Source organism: Manacus candei, unplaced genomic scaffold (assembly GCF_025592945.1).
Source record: "Manacus candei isolate 608988 ecotype Guabito, Panama unplaced genomic scaffold, ASM2559294v1 h1tg000048l, whole genome shotgun sequence".
NCBI classification, from domain to species: domain Eukaryota; kingdom Metazoa; phylum Chordata; class Aves; order Passeriformes; family Pipridae; genus Manacus; species Manacus candei.
In genome coordinates, this window is record NW_026138096.1 from 18,859 (window position 1) to 38,904 (window position 20,046).

The 20,046-nt window shown below is 37.7% G+C and overlaps 1 protein-coding gene across 1 annotated transcript in view; it reads left to right on the forward strand.

Moving 5' to 3' along the window:
* The first annotated feature begins 3,581 nt into the window (after positions 1-3,581).
* Positions 3,582-20,046, forward strand: part of LDB2 (LIM domain binding 2) — a 304,168-nt gene continuing 287,703 nt past the window's right edge. The window contains exon 1 of the mRNA XM_051798468.1: positions 3,582-3,613. Coding sequence (XP_051654428.1) covers positions 3,597-3,613 — 17 coding nt within the window. The 5' untranslated portion in view covers positions 3,582-3,596. The remainder of the gene's footprint in view (positions 3,614-20,046) is intronic.

Sequence of the window (20,046 nt, forward strand, 5' to 3'; positions counted from 1 at the left end):
TGCTGAGGTATGCCAGCTGTTCCTGATCAAGTCTGGTCAAAGAAAATGGAAAGCACCTTCCCAAGCATTGAAGGGGGAAATGGGCAGAGATAAGCTTCGATGGATTGACCAGAACCAAAGCAGATTTACATGATTTAGAAGAGATATACCAAGGGAGGAAATCTTGGAATTATATATTTATATTTGTAGATAACCCTGGACACAAAAACTATAAACCAAAGAAATAAAGTTTTGTTTAAACTAGAAAATGCACAGGCAAAATGTGCTGAAGAGACAAAGAAACCGAACCCTGGACAGAAAGATAAATTTTGTGAGTGCAGCACTGTGGGACTCAAACAGCACACACATCTTACTGTGAGAACGATGGTGGACCTGTGACACATGAATTTCGCTGCTGGGTTGACAGAACATAGAAGGTTCCTCAGTTTTCACCAAAATAGAGAGAAAAGTAACCATGGTGTATAAGGATTCTGGTTCACCCTTTAGTCTACTTCTAACTTGTTTGAAGTTAACAAAGAAAAGGAGTGTCTGTTTATTTGGGAAGTGTTGTCATTTCACATTACATTCACAACAAGGTAGAGATGTCCCCCAGCAACAGAGCTCCAGATCTGAACCTCCTCAGAGACTGGGAGGTATCTTCGTTCTGTGCCTACACACCCATGTGCTGAACCAGTAGAAATTGTTCCATGTCTTTATATAATAGATAAGGAAAGTCAAATCTTGGTTAGCCATTCCCCTAAGAATCAAAGCTTAGCCTTGAAACAATGTTGAGGAAAATGAAATTATAAAAAGCCCAAGAACTAATTGGCCAATGAATCTTTTAAGGGTCACAATCTTAAGGGGTGTACAGGCAGTTCTTCTGGTTCACCAAGCATGCCTATGCAAGAGGGATGGGCTACCACCACTTCTACGGTGACTTGTGCTCTGTCCAGTGTCACTGGGTTATTCTCCCTCAAGAAAACACCATGTGTAAAAGAAGCTATAGTCAGTGCAGCTGTCACCGTGTGAGTGACAACCTGTCATGATGTTGTAAAATGCCACTGATGACAATGGAGGGGTGCCCCTTTCTTCTTGCTCCCTCCACTGAACACTGTTAAAAGGTGAAGGCCAATAGCTGATGCTGTGTTAACAGCAGCAATGGATATACAAAGGTAAGGAACAAGTACTTTCAGCATGAATTATTTTTGGAGTTGGATATAAAAATTAGACATAGAAGATACTTAAGAGAAGATTAGTCATTTTGTGTGATTATAGCTGAACCAAACTCTGCAGCCTCAGTTCTGTAAAGTTTCTTTGGGATGGTGCTGCTGTGGGAGGGAGGGGCTGTGTCTCACTCCTGCTTATGAAGTGTCTTCCCTTCCTCACCTTCCTACACATTCCTGGACATCTTGGCCATGCCACCTCTTCCAGTAGCCACAATTCAACACCAGTGGTGGCCTTCTGGAGATACTTTTTCCCTTCACTATCCCTCAACAAAAGGCAATAGTTCTTTTGTTGGAGTGCCCCTGCCTTCTTTCCCTCTTCAAAAATGGCAGTAGCTACAAGTTGGCAGACTATTTAAAGGAAGGAGGTGCTACTTCTCTTTTCCCACCTTCTGCTTTTGTGGAAATGTGTAATCTTCAGGAGTCCTGAAGCAGGTAGTTGCTGTATTGCTGTCCAAGTAGCTGTCCAGTGCTGTGGCCTGGATGAATGTGTATTGTGATTTGAACATAACCTGAAGCCTGCCTATTGAGTCACACTGATCTGAAAATATTTCTGTGAAAGTAAGATACACATACCCCCTCCCTTCATTTTCTAAATTTCATTTCAAGTCTACCGTAAAGAAATATGCAGACAGTCCATGAGACCCTACTGCTTTACTAGAGTTGTGAACTATGAGTTTGGCAATAACATGTTCGGTGGTAGAGATTCACTGAAGATCCACCATTCAAAAGCTCTGGAAATCAATGAAGATTCTCACTGATGTCTGACCAAACTGAAAATTTGACATACTTTTATAGATGTCAGGATAGATGTTCGTTATTAGGCAGGACTGAATATTTAAAGAACTTTCAAATATCATCAGTATCTTGAAAGAAAGTATGAAATAACTTCTCCTTCTGGTGAGAGGCTGTTGTAGACCACCCAGCCATCATGAAGAGGTAGATGAAATAAGTATTCTTTAAGTGGGGGCTGATATTTCATGATCAGAATCCCTTGTTCTTGTGGGAAACACTAACTTGCTAGATGTCTGCTGGAAACTCAACACAACAGAGAGGAGGCAGTCTAACAGGATTCTGGAGTATGTGGAAGAGAACTTCCTGACACAGCTGGTAAGCAAGACTACCAGGGGCAGTACCCTTCTACATGTGCTGTTTACAAACAGAGAAGGGCTGATGGGACATGGTCAAAGGCCATCTTGGATACAGCCAGTGTGATATCCGTCTAGATGAAGGGTCAAAAGGAGGATACTGAGAACTACAGGCCTGTCCGCAAGACCTCGGTGCTGGGGAAGACAGATTGTCTGGAGTGCAATCACATGACACATACAGGACAATGAGGGGACCAGACCCAGCCAGTGTGGATTTAGGAAATGCAAATCCTGCTTGACCTACCTGATCTCATTTTATGACCAGGTGACCAGCCTCATGCATGAGGGAAAGGCAGTGGATGTTGTCTGCTGTTTACTGAAACTTCAGTAAAGCCTTTGATACTGTCTCCCTTTTTCCCGGAGAAGCTGGCAGTTCATGGCTTGGACAGGTGCACTCCTCACCGGGTTAAAAACTATTTGGATGGCCAGGCCCAGAAAGTGGTGGTGAATGGATTTACATCCAGTCAGTGTCAGGTCGCTAGCGGTGTTCCTCAGGGCTCAGTACTGGGGTTAGTCCTGTTTAATATCTTCACTGATGATCTGGACAAGGGTATTGAGTGCACCCTCCGTAAATTCACAGACAAGCTGGACAGCATAGTTGATCTGCTGGAGGGTAGGAGGGCTCTGCAGAGGGACTGGGCAGGCTGGATCAATGGGCTGAAGCCCATGTATGTGAGGTTCAGTAAGACAAAGTGCTGGGTCCTGCACTTTGGTCACAACATCCCCATCCATCACTACAGGCTTGTGAAAGAGTGGCTGGAAAACTGCCCAGCAGAAAGACTTAGGGGTGCTGGTCCACAGTGACTGAATGTGAGCCAGCAATGTGCCCTCAGGTGGCTAAGAAGGCCAAAGGAATCCTGGCCTGTATCAAAAATAGTCTGGTCAGTGGATTTATGCTCTGTACTTGACACTAGGGAGGCCACACCTCGAGTGCTGTGTCCAGTTCTGGGCCCTTCATTTCTAAAAAGACATTGAGGTGCTGGAGGGAGTTCGGAGAAGGGAAACAGAGCTGATGAAGGGCCTGGAGCACAAGTCTGATGAGGAGTGGTGAAGGGAGCTGAGGTTGTTTAGCCTGGAGAAATGAAGGCTCACTACACCTACCTGAAAAGAGTTGTAGCTGGGTGGGGTCTCTTGTCCCAGGCAACTAGTAACAGGACAAGAGGAAATGGCCTCAAGCTGCACCAGGGGAGGTTCGAGTTGGACACCAGGAAGAATTTCTTCACTGAAAGAGTGATCAGGCACTGGAATGGGCTGCTTAAGAAGGTAGTGAAGTCACCATTCCTGAAAGTGTTCAAGAAATGACTGGACATGGCACTTAGTGTTGTGGTCTAGTTGACAAGGTGGTGTTCGGTCAAAGGTTGGACTCAATGATCTTGCAGGTTTTTTTCCAACCTTAATGATTCAATGTTTCTGTGATTCTAAATTGTCAATGAGGAAAATGAAGCCTGGATGTGAGACTGGTATTGTAGCCATGACAACAAAAACAGAGATGTGAATGAGGCAGGCACTTGGAAGCAGAGTGGTGCAGGGCCTTGAAGAAAAGGCCAGACACTAGGAAAAAAGGTGAAGCTGGGTGTTGGTATATAGGAGTTCAATCAGTAAAAGCACAGATGTGTTTTACAACATGCTGTGCTTGAGATTGGTATATGGAGAATTTTAAGATATGAAAGGAGGGTGTTGACTGTAAAAGAAAGAAAAAACAACCATAGAAATAATTTGGAGGAAGAAGATTGGCAGGTGGTAGGACTTCAGTGCAAGACAGGTATCTATCATGTCTGCAGAGAACACTGACTTGTGACACTGTAGGATGTGAATGACAGTTGGGAACAGAAATTAGTGGTGTCCATGTTTTAATTATGAGTTATAACATTTGGAAATGCCAGATGTGGTTTTGGAGGGACAGAAATCAAATGTGAGTGTAGATACACCACTGAGCTCTCAGCAAAATGTTGGCAGTTAAAGTAGGTACATGACTATTACCTACTCAGGAAGGGATATAAGGAAGGGGAAGCAAAGTTGTAAATAGTTTGCTACATGGGCATATGTCTGGATTACCTCTAAACTCTGTCCCTGTCTTGCTGTGTGATATTGAACAAGTAATTTAATCTTTTCCTATCCTGTGACTTTATATAATTCGCAAAAATCTATGAAAAATATGTTTGGGATTTTTGTTTTAACTATCTCTATGTGCAAAATTTACTCCAATTGGCCTCCCTGTCAGTTTGGTCTTTTAAATGCTACCCTGAAGTATTTACAAATGAAAAATAAGGAAGTGTAAAAAACTCTAAGGAGCACTGCAGAATATCCCAAAGTCACAGTCAGTCCCTGTCTGTTGTGTATCTCTCACTGTTTATACTCACTACATTGGAAAGACTTTTCCTTCTGCCCAAGTGTTTGGATTACCAGTTTCCCAACAGGCTTTTAGTGCTTTATAGAGCAGCCCAAAGAGTGCTACTGTTGTTGAGGTTGCCTGCTTCTAAAACATTTGACTCCATGTCTCTGTTTGTTTACTCTGTGAGGGTAAAAGCATTCTAGATTTATTGTACTTAACAATTAAGCATTATTGTTTGAAAAAAAAATTATTCTGTTTGTTCTACAATAAATATACATTTATATGCATATATATATGTATGTAAATATACATCTATTCTAGGTAATCTAAGAGTTTAATTTTCCTGATTATAAAATAGGAAATAAAGCTACTAATGCATAAAAGCCAATAAATGACAATTCTGTTGTTTAGTTAACCAGTGACTTCTTGATCTGCTCCTTGGCTAATACTGGGGAGACTGACAACTTGGTCTCCTTCCTACCAGTCCAGGCTAGTAGGTCTTTGAGAATTTTTCTGAGGTTACACATGCTCTGAATTTTTTAACCAGCTTTAAAGTAAGATGTAGTTGTTGGCATGTTTCAAAGCCTGTAGTGCTTATGGCTGGTTACATTTTTGGTAAATGGATGTAATCATTCTTTTTTTTCATTGTCTACTCTTAAAAGCAATAAGCAGGAGTGCTCTTTAGGCAGATATGTAACTATACAGAAATTTAGGATGAATTCAACTGAGTAAAAGAGAGATTAAGGCTACAAAATTTATAGCTTATGCTTGCACTGTGTGCCAGCTGTGCTCTCCAAGTGTTCCCTGCTTCCTTTCCAGTTCTGTGTTTCGCTGGAGAGACAGATCCTGTGGATCTGGCTACTTCACATCATTTGCTAGGCTACTCGAGTCCCATACAGCTTTGTATGCTACTGGCACACTAGTAACTGTGGAATCATAAATTGGGCTTGTAGTCTTTTTGTTTTCCTGTAAAGAGAAGGTGTATTTCTTTGGTTCCCCACAAAATATGCTGTTGCTCAGAGCACTGTGCTGGTCTGGCCACCAGGCTCCATATCAGGTGACAAAATATTATGGGAAATCAGTTGTAGTGCCTCCAGAAGATTTTGCCTTTCACTCCCAGGCAACAGAAGAAACAGTAATGTGAATTTATTTTTAAAGACAGCATCGCAAATTAAAAATAATCTTTCTATCTGTTTGCCTGTTTAAATGCAAGCATGATCTTTCTGGTATTTCGAAAAAGCTCTTTTACATCCATAATTTTTGATGATAAAGTTACTACCTAAAGAGTTAATTTCTGGGAACGTATATCCAGAGCCAGAATTCTCCTCGACAAGTAAAAAACCAGATTGAGTTACTACTTTATTGCTTAATAACCTGGTAGGTTTCACTTTGATATTCCTTCTTTTAGTTACTAAGAAAGTCACAGATGCTTTTTTGACAATTGTGAAGTGTGGAGTAGGTGTTTCTTATTATTTCCTCAGATGTTTATGTTTTTAGCACTGGAGTCTCAGCCTAGGGACAGAGCAAACCTATGGCTTCAGTCTTGTGTCAATTATTTTAAATACTTTTGACTATCATTACTACATGAACAGAACTTTATGCACCATCAATATTTCAAATGTAAATAAAATAGTTCTTTAAAAATGAAGATCACTTAAAACATAGTGCTGCTTGAATGTTGAAGAGCCATTACGTTTAATAGCATTTTTAAACTATTAAAGTTGAGTGGTTACTTTTTATTTTGCATTTAGTCACTCATGGGAGACATTTATTTTGTCTCATACTCTGCAAATAGTGATGCTGTTAGTAGAGAAGGTTCTCATTTTGAATAATGGTCTCATTTATATAATATCCTTTAGTATAATATATTCATATCTTAGAGAGAAATGAAAATTCACAAACTGTTAAGGGTTGTACAGAAAATCAAATGAAATGTAAGTCTATAAAAAATCTTGGGGGAGGGGAAGCAAAGGGTGAATGCCCTACTCTGGTAATTATTTGGTTTAAAGCTAATGCTGTTTTTAGCAATGATGACATCAGTAGGAAATACTGATAATAAAACAAATATTTCATATTATGAATTAGATAAAGTTTTTTTCAATATCCTTGGACAGTGAGCTCCAGGACAATTTGGAATGGCTGACTGCATGAAAACGCAGAAAGAAATTATGAAATTAGATGCAGCAGTTTTTATAGCCCTGACTTAGCTTTATGTAGGCATTTGAGAGCCATTCTTTCTATTTTTTATTCACTTTTTATGGCTATTCCAACATGTTCCAGTGATTCTCTTTTTATGCTGTGGTAGCACCAAAAAGAAAGGCTCATTTATTTGCTACAAACCTTGCAGAAAAATGAATAAAAGACTGATTCATCGTTTGTTCCACACAACATATTTTTTTCTATTACTTTTGGGTACCTTGCCAAATGCCTGAGTTTATATTTCCTGATCCTGAGTCCTTTGAAATTTGAACCAGAGAAATGGACAAATTGTAAGTGTAGGTGTACAAGCCTCTTTGGACACTCTTGATTAAGACAAAGAAGTGGGAACCAGAAACCAATACACATTTAGTAGTACTTGAATCATTGGTGGGGTGATGGATATTGGGTAGATAAATGTGCATGTGTACGTGCAAATGCTAGAAGCTCTTGCTCTCTCTATATATGCAGCCACCTTCTGGAATATACAGCTGTTATTGCTATCAACAGGAATTTGACCAGAATAGAATATATCTCTACTTTTTAAAGTAAATATTGCTCTTACAACAGTTATTTATAGCATAAAATTAGCATTGCCTTTGCAATTACCAGAGCTGCAAGCGAAAGTCGGCAACAAATTTTGGAGGTTTTAATGTGGTGCTGGTCTCTGTGATCATGTCAGATCAATGCATTGCAGCTTAAATCGTACTGGTCTGCTAAAGATTCTTTAGAAGCAAGTGAGATAGTAAAAACAATCTTCACTACAGGACTACCTTTCACTTTGTTATGCTATTGTGAATTTTAAAATACACTTTAGTTTTAAAGAAGCAAACCTTGCAAATTCCTCTTTTTCCTAAAGCAATCAAAATCTGTATGGATTCAAGCAATACCTTTTTCAGTAACGACGTATCGCTTAGCTACCCATTTGTGCTTTGTAACCTTGACTTGATAAAGCTGTTTAAAAAGTTTTAAGAAATCTTTTGTATGAAGGATTGTTAATACATGGAAAAGATCCTATTACTGTATCTGAAGACTAATGCACTACAGTAGCCTTTTCAGTGAATATAAGCTATCTTCTCCAACATGTCTGTAATTCTGTTAAATATCTATTTAAAAGATGTCTAACAGTGTTACTAAAGTGATAGATGTTATTTTTACTTTTAAAACCAAAAAGTACAGCACCTTCTGAAATATTTTAAGATCGTTTATGTGCAAAATGAATGCATGATATATTTTAAAGAATAGATTTTTCAACTTGGTAATTTTTGCAGTCTTTGAGATTGTTTCAATTGCTACAATAAGGGAATTTGAACTCCAAATAATTGGCGGCGCATTGTGAGTTTTATGTGGAATCTGTGGTCTTTTGAGCATGAAGCATAATTGCTCTTTGCTTTTAGAAAGGTTTTCTTCCAATAGCATATTTTCTCATTCTCACTAATGGAAATTAAATAACTTCAGGGTTTTTTTAACTTGCAAAGTTTGGGCAAATTCCTGTCTAAATTTATGTCTCTGTTATCTGCCTAATTCATGCATTTACAGGTATTTTTGTAGTCTAACTATTAGTGTGGCATACAAATGCCATAGCTAATTGATGCATTTTGTATTGGGCTGTATGTCTTGGTGTAAAATTTTAATGTAACCAGGAAGTTGTAAGGAACTTTTCAAAAGCAGTAATCTGATAGTAATAATCAAATAAATTTTTGTATCTTATGCTACAGAGAGGCATAGATATACATGCTTGCTACCTATTTTTCCCTATTAAAATTAACTTATAGGGAAATAGGGTTATCTTGGAGGAATTGCTAGCCAACCTTCTTATTTCCTTTGCCTTCTACTATCTTCTAAAGAGCTTTTAAGCCAGTAGATTCAAGGTGAATCTCACTTTTATAATGCAAGTAAAACAAATGTTTTCCCTATGATTATAGTTATTTGATCCCTGAGGCTGTTCTCTGTTATGTGCAACATGCGCTCCTCACTGCCAAGACATAGCTCTTGTCCAGTGCATAGTCTATAGAGGAGTTTAGGCTCTACACTCGAGTTTACTCTTTCAAATCAATACACTTCTGTCACCTATACTATGTGTGCACAGTAACCAATGAACAGTGGATTTTCTTGCACACTAGGACAGTGTTTGGAAATCAACATATCTTCTGGTCCAAGATCTCTATGTATCTTCATATATAGTAATGTCTAATGAGGCTACTGTACTCTTTATTTTGGGACCTTTACCTGAAGCCGTGACAGGTGTGACATCTGGTGTCAGGCAAAGTAACTTCTATGTTTCTTCTCCATGTGCAAGCTTTTTAGCACTAGAGAAAAGCCTATGGTTGTTTGCTCTTCACAAGGTTACTATCACATATTCTTATTCACTGTGCTGTTATTGAAAAGAGAAACCATGGATATACACAGTGGAATAACGGTGCTGTACACTAATTTCCAAGAAGATGCTGTGTATTACCCTTCCCAAACACTGTCCCTGTTCTCACTCACAGACATAATTTTAAAATCACTGATGCTCCTTTAAAAATGAAAAAAAAAAAAAAAAGAAAAACAGGCAAGCTATTCTAAGCACAAAAGGAAATTTTAACGTCTAGGGCAAAAGTAGATTTATTGGAAATGTCTTGCTGAATACAGTGCCTCAACTCCCAAGAAGTGCATGAATTGCAACAGATACCTTTGCCAAGCATTCCTTGTTCCTTAAACTATGTGTATACCTGCCCATTTAGCATACAAGCCTTCTGGTTTACTAGGAGACACCTATTTCTCCCCTAACAGAATGGGGCATAAGAGTCATATCATTAGTACAGACACCTTTGTTTTTGAAGTTGCAACACTTGTTTACCTAAAGTTATTGATCTGGTTCTTGCACTGTGTGCGTGGCCTCTGTGCCTGGCACTGGCCATTTGACAGAAAAGGGGAAACTTCCACTGGTGACGTTAGTTGTCATAGGTTCATGGTTTTTATATAAGATAGTCTAGGAAGGTCCATGCTGCCTGAATCTTTATAAGATAAGGAATATTTTATGTGTTGGCAGAACATCTATTTATAGACCTTAATAGTTGGAGCATTGTTCCAGGTTAACCTTTTCTTGCTAACTTAAGAAACCTTTTACTGGGTGTGTGAATATAAGAATGGAATTGTTTAAATTGATCATAAGTAGCTGTAGAATCTCTATGGAGTGTGATTTTTGGAAGACTGGAATGCAAAAATCTTGAGATTGAGCATAAATACCAATAGGTTACATCTTCTCTGTGTTTTAGTTTTGTAATGAATTTTGCAGAGCTTTCATAAGAAGAAAAAAAGGCTTTTCAGAACATTTTGAGGATCAGGAGGTGAACATTTCCAGTAGTCAGAGTGAAAGCTTCAAAAATAAGACCCCCACCCTCAGGCACAAATGACAGAAATATACATGGACACCAGGTAAAAGGGCCAGTTGTGAGGAGTTTGTGCTTTGTGTTTTTATAACTTGAAGTAGAGCATGACGTCATGAGGAATTCAAACCATGCAAAGGTAGATTACCTCTGCATCAAAACACAGAGGAGTAGTGTAAATGAGAGAAGACCGTGTCTTCCTGGAAACTAACCATAAAAAAAAATGGCTTTTTAAAAGTAATCTCCTTCATTATTAACCTATGTCTTGTTGCTATTTTGTGGTAAATGTGGAACACAGTGAGCAGAGAGAACAAAGTGAATAAGTGCTACACTAAGCTTATGGACATAAAGTAGTCATAGTGTCTATCTTTTTGCATATCATATCATATGAAAGAATGCAGAGTAGTTTATGTTTATGTTTTCTTGACTAAGTGATTGGCATTGTACATGCTCCTGAGGCAGAGAAACATTAGACCACCAGTTCCCAAGAATGCTTAAATTCTCCCCCATCCCTCACTAAATCTAATCACGATGCATCATGTAATACTTACTGGAATTGATCCCATCCAGTCAAAAGAGTCTCCACCTGTAATTCAGGCTAATCCTCCAGCTGTGATTCTGCTTCATCATCTCAATGTTTCTGCCAGGTACTGGGTTTACTTGTGAATCAGACCACAGCAGACTGGAATAGTATTCGTGCATCTCAGAACAATGGCAGAGATAGTACCTCGACTATCTATAGTTTATTTGAAGTACTTTTGCTTCATTACAGCAGTTAGATGTCTTGAATGTGCATCATATTAATTGTTTACTATGATTCCTATTTTTGTGTTTGCATTATTGTATAGCTGGACACTTGGACAAGATGAAACACTTTCCCCGGGCTAGGTAGTATCTCACTACAGACAGGAGAATAAAGTGATATACTGCTAATGAATAGTCAGAAATGTGATGTAACTATGAGAAGTCCTTAGGAACTAGAATTAGAAAACAGAATCATGAGTTCAAAGAATGGGGTTTGTATTGAAGTGCCAGGTATCCTACAGGAGCTGAGATATAAGTGTGCCCCAAAATCTTGTTTCTCCAAAATACAAACTTTTTAGCAGAAATCTAAGTTTCTTAGAACAAAAATTAATTAAAAATCCCTACTTTTTATCTGAACAAGTAGTTCTTCTAATCTTTAAATTTATCAGTAATGTAGTTTAAACTCTTATATCCAGGACACAGAATATCACTGATTATCTCATCAATTATCCTCTTTACTTTTGTTTGGCTAGTGCTGTTTTTCTAGTTGATTTTGATTCAAATTTATCAAGACAAAGGGAATCCACACTTCTGTAGGTACTTCCAAGAATCTATTGCTATCATTGCTACAATTGTGCTTTGTTTTCCATATTTATTCTATCTGGACATAAATTCCAGTCATGATTCCCTGTTCCATCTGTTTCTGTGGAATTTAGAAGTCATTTACAGCTTGGTGGTTTTTTCTTTTAAGGTGTTTAAATATTGTAACCACATCTCAATCTTCTTTGCTTAATCTACACACACAAAATTTGAACCCTCATTAAGTTCTTTTTCCCTCATATAATTTTTGTAACTCCTGGATCCACTTGCAATATATTTTAAAAAAGACGGTCACTAGAATGTATGTTGTGTCCCAGTACTGCTGTAGAGAGGGCTAAAACAATCTCCCTACTATTGCAGGAAGTGGAGGAGAAAATAAAGTTTCCAGTATTATATTATTTAGGGATGCTTGTTTGTTTAAGATTAAATGTGAGATGTGTTCCCTCCTAAAGATGTTGTCATATAAAAGTTTAGTTCTGTGAAGTCCCTGTTCACCTGGCCGACTTCACTGATTCCTCAGGTCTGATTGTGTCAGCATTGCCTAATGTGCAACTGTGGGATATGTCATCTGCAAACTCACTTAACAACTGAAACCTCTGAAGGAAGAGACCGTCATTTAATAAGGAATTTCTAAATAGTACTTGGCATACTGGATTTTACCCTAGTTGCAACTTTTAGATACTATGAAAATATAAAAGTTAAATTTATTATGATAATAAAAGATTGTGGGAACTGTGCTGCTGAAATCGATCAGGGTAAGATTAAACAATAAAAAGCTGTTTCAAGTCACAATGAAGTAAGGGGGAGAATTCATCGGACTTTGGATCAGGCCCAAAATTAAAGGTTTCTTTCTTAAAAGAGATTTTAAATTCACTATTCTCATACAATTTTCCAAGGTCTTTAAGAAATAACAACTTAAAAATTATCGCTTTTCTTATGTTCTGTGTTAGATGGATATGTTTTCTTATTAAATCAGTGACAAAAACATAAGTAGTAAAAAGAAATGGGTTTTATTTTGCAAATACCACCTGCATATCTTTAAGTCAGTAAGATTCTGCCTGTGTGTGAAAGGGGGAGAGCTGGTGTATCGATCAGCTGAAGTGCTGCAGAGACTATAAACTGATAGTCAGAAGGAAGAAAGAAAAACAAAAAGAAATCACAGGAGAACACAGCAGCAGAAAAATCTGTGCAAAATGATCCACTGTTGTCTTCTTTTCAGTTTCTATCCCCAGATGAGACTATCTCTCAGTCTGTTTCTGGTCAAGACCAAGTATAACAAACCTTAAACATTTGGTTTATATTTTTTCTCCCTAAAACTTTGAAGGAATTATAGAAAAAATCAAGGCAAGTCTTTAAAAATTCTGATCAGGTTTCCTCTGGAGTCTTGCTGCTGGAAGAATGTCTTATGGGTAAATCTCTACTCTCTCAGCAGGGCAGCGTTTTGCATGAACCAACTCCCAGGAGAAAATGTTGTGTGCTTATTCTGTACAAGAAGACTCAGGTAGCATCTCCATATTAAACTGACCAGAGGGAGGGAAGAGAAGCAGTTGACCTGAGGGGAAAAGGGGAGGGATGCCCAGAGGAAAGTGTTTATTTCCAAAGCTAGGCAGTGCTGTTCATAAAACTAAAAAAAAAAAACCACACACACACACACAAAAACACAAGAAACAAAAAACCCAAAAACCAACAACCAAAAACCAACAATAATAATTTAAAAAAAAACCAACCAAACACAAAAAAGCCCTCTGAAATATTTCTACACGTTTCTAGTGTGCTATATTACAACAGTTAAAGAGTGTGAATATCACCTTACCACAAATATGCTCCCTAAAGCTATGGGATAAAGCTCCTCAAACAAGAAATCCGTGTGCCATGTAATTTTTTAGTCTGTTTTAGAGAAAGTTGGAAAAATACTCACATTCTTTATTCTTTTACTGTCTGGACTTTAGGCTTTTTTTAATTCTTCCTTAAAAATTAAATTAACTTTTCAGTCTTTTTTGAACTTGGTTGGCAGTAACACAGTGTTTCACTAATGGAGCTTGTTGTTACTGGGTTATTTCTTGGTATGGTTCTGTGATTCAATACTTTTAATTATCTTTTTATTACAACATGTACCAAGTTCTAACATACAGTAGATTCACTGATAAAGCAATATACCACTTGTATTGTATCCATTTATAGTCATTTTTATAATGGTATCTTGCTAATAAAATGTTATCTTATTCATTCAATTTGTGTGTAATAAATCAACAGACTGTTCGCTTTCTTCTCATGCAGATATCAGTATAAGTATGTACGACTCTGTGGATGTACTAAACCTGATGATGTTGCTTGCATGCAAATGGAAATTAGCCTAAGAGCATTTCATTACGGAAAGTGTTGCTGTTTTCCCGTGACCCAAGTAAAATTAATACCCTAAATAACATAAAATAGCATGGGACTTTATTTTATGTCACACAAGTCATTTGAAAAAATGCATCCAGCCCATTTTTTCCATGCAATTATTCCTATATTACAGATTTCAAAACCTAAATAATTGTAAATGGTATATGAAGCTCTCTTTCAGTGTTTTTTTCCTGCTGTACAAAATAAATCAAGGATTCCCCAATTTACATTTTCTGTGTAATACCACTAAGATGTGGCAATAACTAGCTGTGGAAGTAGCAGCAAATCTCATTCTACATGTATGCAAATGAGGATGTGTTTAGCAGCTTACACTACATTGATATCACATTTAGAAATGCGTGATATACATAACAGAAGATGAAGTAATGCTCTATGCCCTTGTTTTAAAGGTGGCCTATGGAAAGCAGCACTTACATTGTGCCTCCTTTCGGAGGAAGTTGAATCACACTAAAAATATATAAAAGGATGTGATGACAAACACAAAAATACCTTGGACTTAGTCTGGATGCTTTAGGAGTATAATTACTCCCATATAGATGGTAAAAGTTTGAAAAAAGTTTTAAAATATTTGGAGAAAGTGCAGAATAAGGTATTTGAATTTTCTGTAAAAACAAGAAAACAAAAACCTTCCACAGTTCTGTTTGTTCTTTATGCAGCCATTCCTCTCTGTAGAAGAATAATCCTAATGACCATACTACTTAGATTTTAGACTACTTTAGACTTGACATTAGGAAGCATTCCTTTACTGAGAAGGTAGTCAGGCACTGTAATAGACTTCCCAATGATGCCACAAGCCAGTCTTTGTTTAAGAATTTGAACAATGTCCTAGATAACTTTTACTCAGCCCTGAATTGGTCAGGGAGTTGGACTAGGTGGCCATGGTACATCCCTTCCAAATGTAATATTCCATTCTGTTCTGTTCTGTTCTGTTCTGTTTTGTTCTATTCTGTTCAGTCCTATGCAACTTCAAAAAGACAATTGAAGAGTAAAATACACACAGTAACAACATTTTTAACAACATTTCCTATATTTTTAGGAAAATATAAATCGGATTTCTTACAAAGAAAATATATTACTGTAACTGAACAACTTACATCCTAAGCATGAACCCTGTCAACAAATGAGAGTAAGAGTCAGTCAAGGTGGTCTTCTGACAACTTTTTTCTCTGATCCACATTTTTAAGTGTTCCTCTTTTTCTGTTGAATACTTGATAAAACCAATGTCTAGTTGGGGAGATCAGTTCATGCAGCTCCTCTGACTGGTTTGGAATCATTTGGTGAGCAAATAAAAATGGAAACTAGAGGACTAGATTAGTGATCAAATTTAATATAAAGATTTCTAGCATGGTTATTTTGAATGTAAGGTCCTAGGAATAAAATAAATCTAGGGCTGTTTATCCATTTCCATATATCTCCATTGTTCTAAACAGAAAAAAAAAATTGATCTTGCATGAAAGAAGTGCATGGACTTTATTTCTTGATCAGAAGAAAGATATTTGCATTTTTTATCTCTGAGAACAGGGTGGCAAGTGTCTGCATTTGCTCCCAAGAACTGCCTACTAATTTTCTCATTGGATACTGCAAACAGCATTAGCTGGTAAATCAATGTTTCTCAAAAACAAGAACCCCTTTAAGAAGAAACTCAAGGATTTTGAGCACAAAATGAGGTGTTTCTCCTTGGGGCAGAGAAACGTAAGAGCCTGTTGTGGTAATGGATCTTTCTGCCATCCTATTTCTCAGTTTCGGGAGGACAATTACAATATTTTCAACTCCTGTAAGAAAACCAGTTGGGACAGCTGATCAGTGAACATGGCTCATCCAATTCTGGTTAGATTCCTGTCTGAATGTAGTCTTATCTGATCAGACCTCTCAGAGATACACGTCAGGCTTATATTGGTAACAATCTCTGTCTAGGGAGAAATTTTAACTTCATTTCATAAGGTCCAGACAAATGCAATTTGATTATATGTTTATGTGTGCAATTGAGTGCACTCTCAGCAAGTTTGCAGAGGACACAAAGCTGAGCTGTCCAGCTGAGACAACAGGACAGGATGCCATTCAGAAGGACCTGGACAAGCTTGAGAAGTGAGCCGATGGGAATCTCATGAAGTTCAACAAGTCCAAGTGCAAGGTGCTGTACCTGGGTAAGGACAATCTCAGAGATGAATACAGACTTAAACCATTCTATGATTCTATGATTTTTGATCCTATTGGGTATGGCATGTTAAAAGATAATCTGCAAATCTTGGCTAAAGGATCAGCTCCTTAATGGCCTCCACCCCCAAAAAACCCTAGCAATATCTTCCTTCCTTCGTTTGCAAAATAATATCTGAAAACCCTTAAATTTTTTCCTAGTTCACATTTCTATTATTAGCCTCAGTAATTAAATCCTGAGGAGTTCAAACTGTTGAATCTCTATCTGTGAAGTGCAATTCTTAATTCAGAGTACAGTGTGAGCCAATCAATATCCCTACAGTACTCTGCTTTTCATTATAAAGGTCTGATCCTTCCCTACTGAACTCAGGGATTGGTTTTCCCCTCAGCACAGTCAGGATCAGAATTCAGTCATAGCTTTAAAAATGCCACAGACTCTCAAAAAGATGACAGAAAATTCTATTGATATGTGTATACAAGGTATTTGATGGTTTAAGTTATGACAGGTTTTAAATAAATTTGTCTGTCTGTTTATGAAAAGACAAGTTTGAAGGGAAAACTAAGCAGTATCCTTTAAGACAACATCCAGCATGTTAACAGGATAACTATGCTAAATTTGTACATATTTTCATTTTTCTTCTGTTTTCCTTTTCATTCAAAGTATTTCTGGGAGTGTCATGAACTCATAACAATGGTCTTTCTTTTAAATCTCAATAATAATAATAATAATGATTAAAAAAAATTGTGAGTGGGTAGAGAGGCATGAAAAACGTGGGGCTTTAGAGACCCAGATTTTCCTAACAATGCTCTCTTCTAAGCTAAAACTCTGTCATCAAATACAAATTCAGATAGAGGGATTAATCCCCCCAAGCACTGTACAAGCACAGTGGCTGTGACCTTTTTTTATGTAAGTAGAGTGAATTTTAAAAAAATTGTCCAAAGTGAGAAGTATTTTATTGTCTAAACTCCAGCTTTTCCATGTACACAAGCATTTTACAAAATACCTGTACAAGACAAAGGTATCCTAACACTTTCTATTGGAAGGATTCCCTGTTTCAGTGAATTGTTCCTCAGTCTGAGCTCAGCCTTTTCTGTTTGTACACAATGTTACTGCCTACTACCCTTAAATCTCTGAATGAGATGCCAGACCTGAAATCCTGGGTACACAGATCAATTGTGTTAGTGTATTTTGTACCCTTTCTATAGTCCTAGGTGTGCATGCAAAAGGTACTTAATAACAGTGTGAGCAAAGTGCTTAAGGTTTAAACATGTGCCGAGGAGCTTTACTGGGCTTCTTTCATAGTTAACTGGCAGACTTTGATATTATCAGAAAATTAACTTTTTATTTAATGATCCTCTTTTGGAAAGAAAATTTGTATTACTCGTAAGTATTACAGATAGGGGGATATGACTGATGAGGAACATGACAGATCGTTGATACACAGTGATCTCTGATTGCTTGTTAAGTGAAAGTGGGCGATGCATGTTGTAGTATGGTCAAATGGAGTTGAATAAGGGGCAAAGCTTGTGTTTGGAGAACACAGGCTCTGTCATGGGAAACTGTGGCTTTAAAAAGCTTTTGAGTTCTGGTAAATAATCTGCTAAAGGTGAGCTGCCAGCTACACAGTAGGGAAAAAAATGTGACGTTTGGATATACCGAAAAGGGAAATCTCAAGTAAGGGATAGGAAAACGATTACATTTTGGGGATCTGATGAAAATCTAATGGGACCTTAAGTTCGGTTTCAGCACACACTTTTCAAGAAAGATAATACTTTGGAGAGTGTAGGAAGGAAAAAAAAGACTGGTTAAAATATTTTTTTAATATGCTTTGCAATGAAAGAATATGAGATCTCCATCTGTTTTCTTACCAGAGGAGGTTACTTAGTCCTAGTGTACAAGAACTAAAATAGAGAAGAAAATTCTAGGTTACAGACAAAAACAAAACAACACTGTGAAGCTGGAAATTGAGGGCACTTTCTTAAATTAACCATTGTAATACACTTTGCAAAATCAATGGAACACCTTGCCTAGGATTTTTAACCCTGCAGTTCTCTACTGCAGAAAACACATAAATAGGTGTTTTTTGTTAAAGTCTGTGCCCCTGGTCAAAACAGATTTATTTAAAAAAAAAAAAAATCCACAGCCTGAGTTACTCATAAGGGTCAGTTTTCGTGACAGCAATGCCTCTTCAGCCTTATCTTTTTTCTGATAAGAATCTGTAAAAAGGAGTTCAGTTCTCTCTTTCAAGAGAAAAAAATCAAACTAGTTTTCTATTTGGAGAAATGAAAAACGTCTCCATAAAAACTAAGTACCCTCCTTTCTCGAAGTCTGTGCTACGTTTACAATAAAGTGGCTCTGAAGATTATAATTCCCTTAATAAACATGAGGAAAAAATACAGAGAATTATGGAAGAACAGACACTTTGGCTTGAAACTGAAAGAGTGTAGGTTTAGGTTGGCTATCAGGAAGAAATTCTTTACTTGAGGTGGTGACGCACTTGAACAGGTTGCCCAGATGAATTGTGTATGCCTCATCCCTGGTGGATGAGGCTTTGAGTATTTTACTCTAGTGGAAGGTGCCCCCTCCCACGGCAGAGAGATTGGAACTAGATGAACTTTAAGGTCCCTTCCAACCCAAATCATTCTATAATTTGATAATTTTTTGTCTCCAGGAGTTGAAACAACACAGCGAAGGAATGCAGTCCTAAAGCCATCTCATATTAACCAAACAGATGGCTGAGTTAGCTGAAAATACTGTGACTTGTAGCACTGTGGGGCATGGGTATGATCTTCACTGATGAGGGTTGTGGATGGAGCTGCCCCCTTCCCTGGGACTGATGCACAGGGAGGTAAGCGCTGAGCACCCAGCTCACAGTGCCGAAAGTGGTGCTGGTCAGGAGGGACAGTGGGTCAGCTTCATGGACTAGCAATGCTCCAGCACTATATAGCATAAACGTGGCTAGTAACTCCTGTTTTTCAGACAGGATAAATCCTTTGGGAACCTCACCACGAAGGCACAGCTGTAGGGCACTTTGATTGGTGCGAATTTGGGTTCTAGTGCTCAGTGAATTGTGCTTTGAGGATGTGGATGCTGAGCTCTGCTGCCTGGTGTAAATGTGCCCTCAGCGCAAGAGCAGTGTGCCCTGAGCTGGCTGCTCTGAGCAAAGAGATCCAGAGCAACAGAGATTCTCTGATGAGTGTAATTGCAGGAGCGGGGTTGTTTATGACTCTGTTGAATCTTTACACGAAATATACCTGGTCATATGGAGTATAAGCATTTACTGGATGGTGTTTTTGATTTACCTCGCTTTTCCAGACAGCATAAATGGCATAACCCTATGATGGCTTGTTGGTTTTGATAGTAGTATGGCTAATGCTTCAATTACTTTCTTAAAGGTTTTGCTTTTTGTACTGTTTTCTTTCTCATCTTTTCCCTTGTTTTTTCCTCCAAGTATTTTATACAAAGCAAAAAGTCTGTTCAAAACCACAAGTAGAAAGCTTCTACCTGTTTTTAGAAAGTCTGTTTGATATTTATGTTTATTTATGTCTTTGAATTTGTGTGAATTTCTTGTAATTACAATGCCAACTTGGTCTCTTATGGCATTGTCTAAATTAAGGGCTAAGTTGCACTGAGATCAAAGAATCAGTGTGCTTCATTGTTATGTTTTGTACCCAATGCTCCTACTTTAGGCTAAGACAATGCTTACCTTTCCCCCCTTCTAAAATTACAGAAAACTTGTTGGGATTTAATTTTTCCCTGAAAAGGAGAAAGGTTAGAATGAAGGTTATTATGAAAGGTTAATACAGGTGAACGTAAGTCCAGTCAGGTTTTAATATCATCAGATTGTCATATGCCTCTATCTTAAATTATAGAAGGAAGAAGCTTCAGAAAT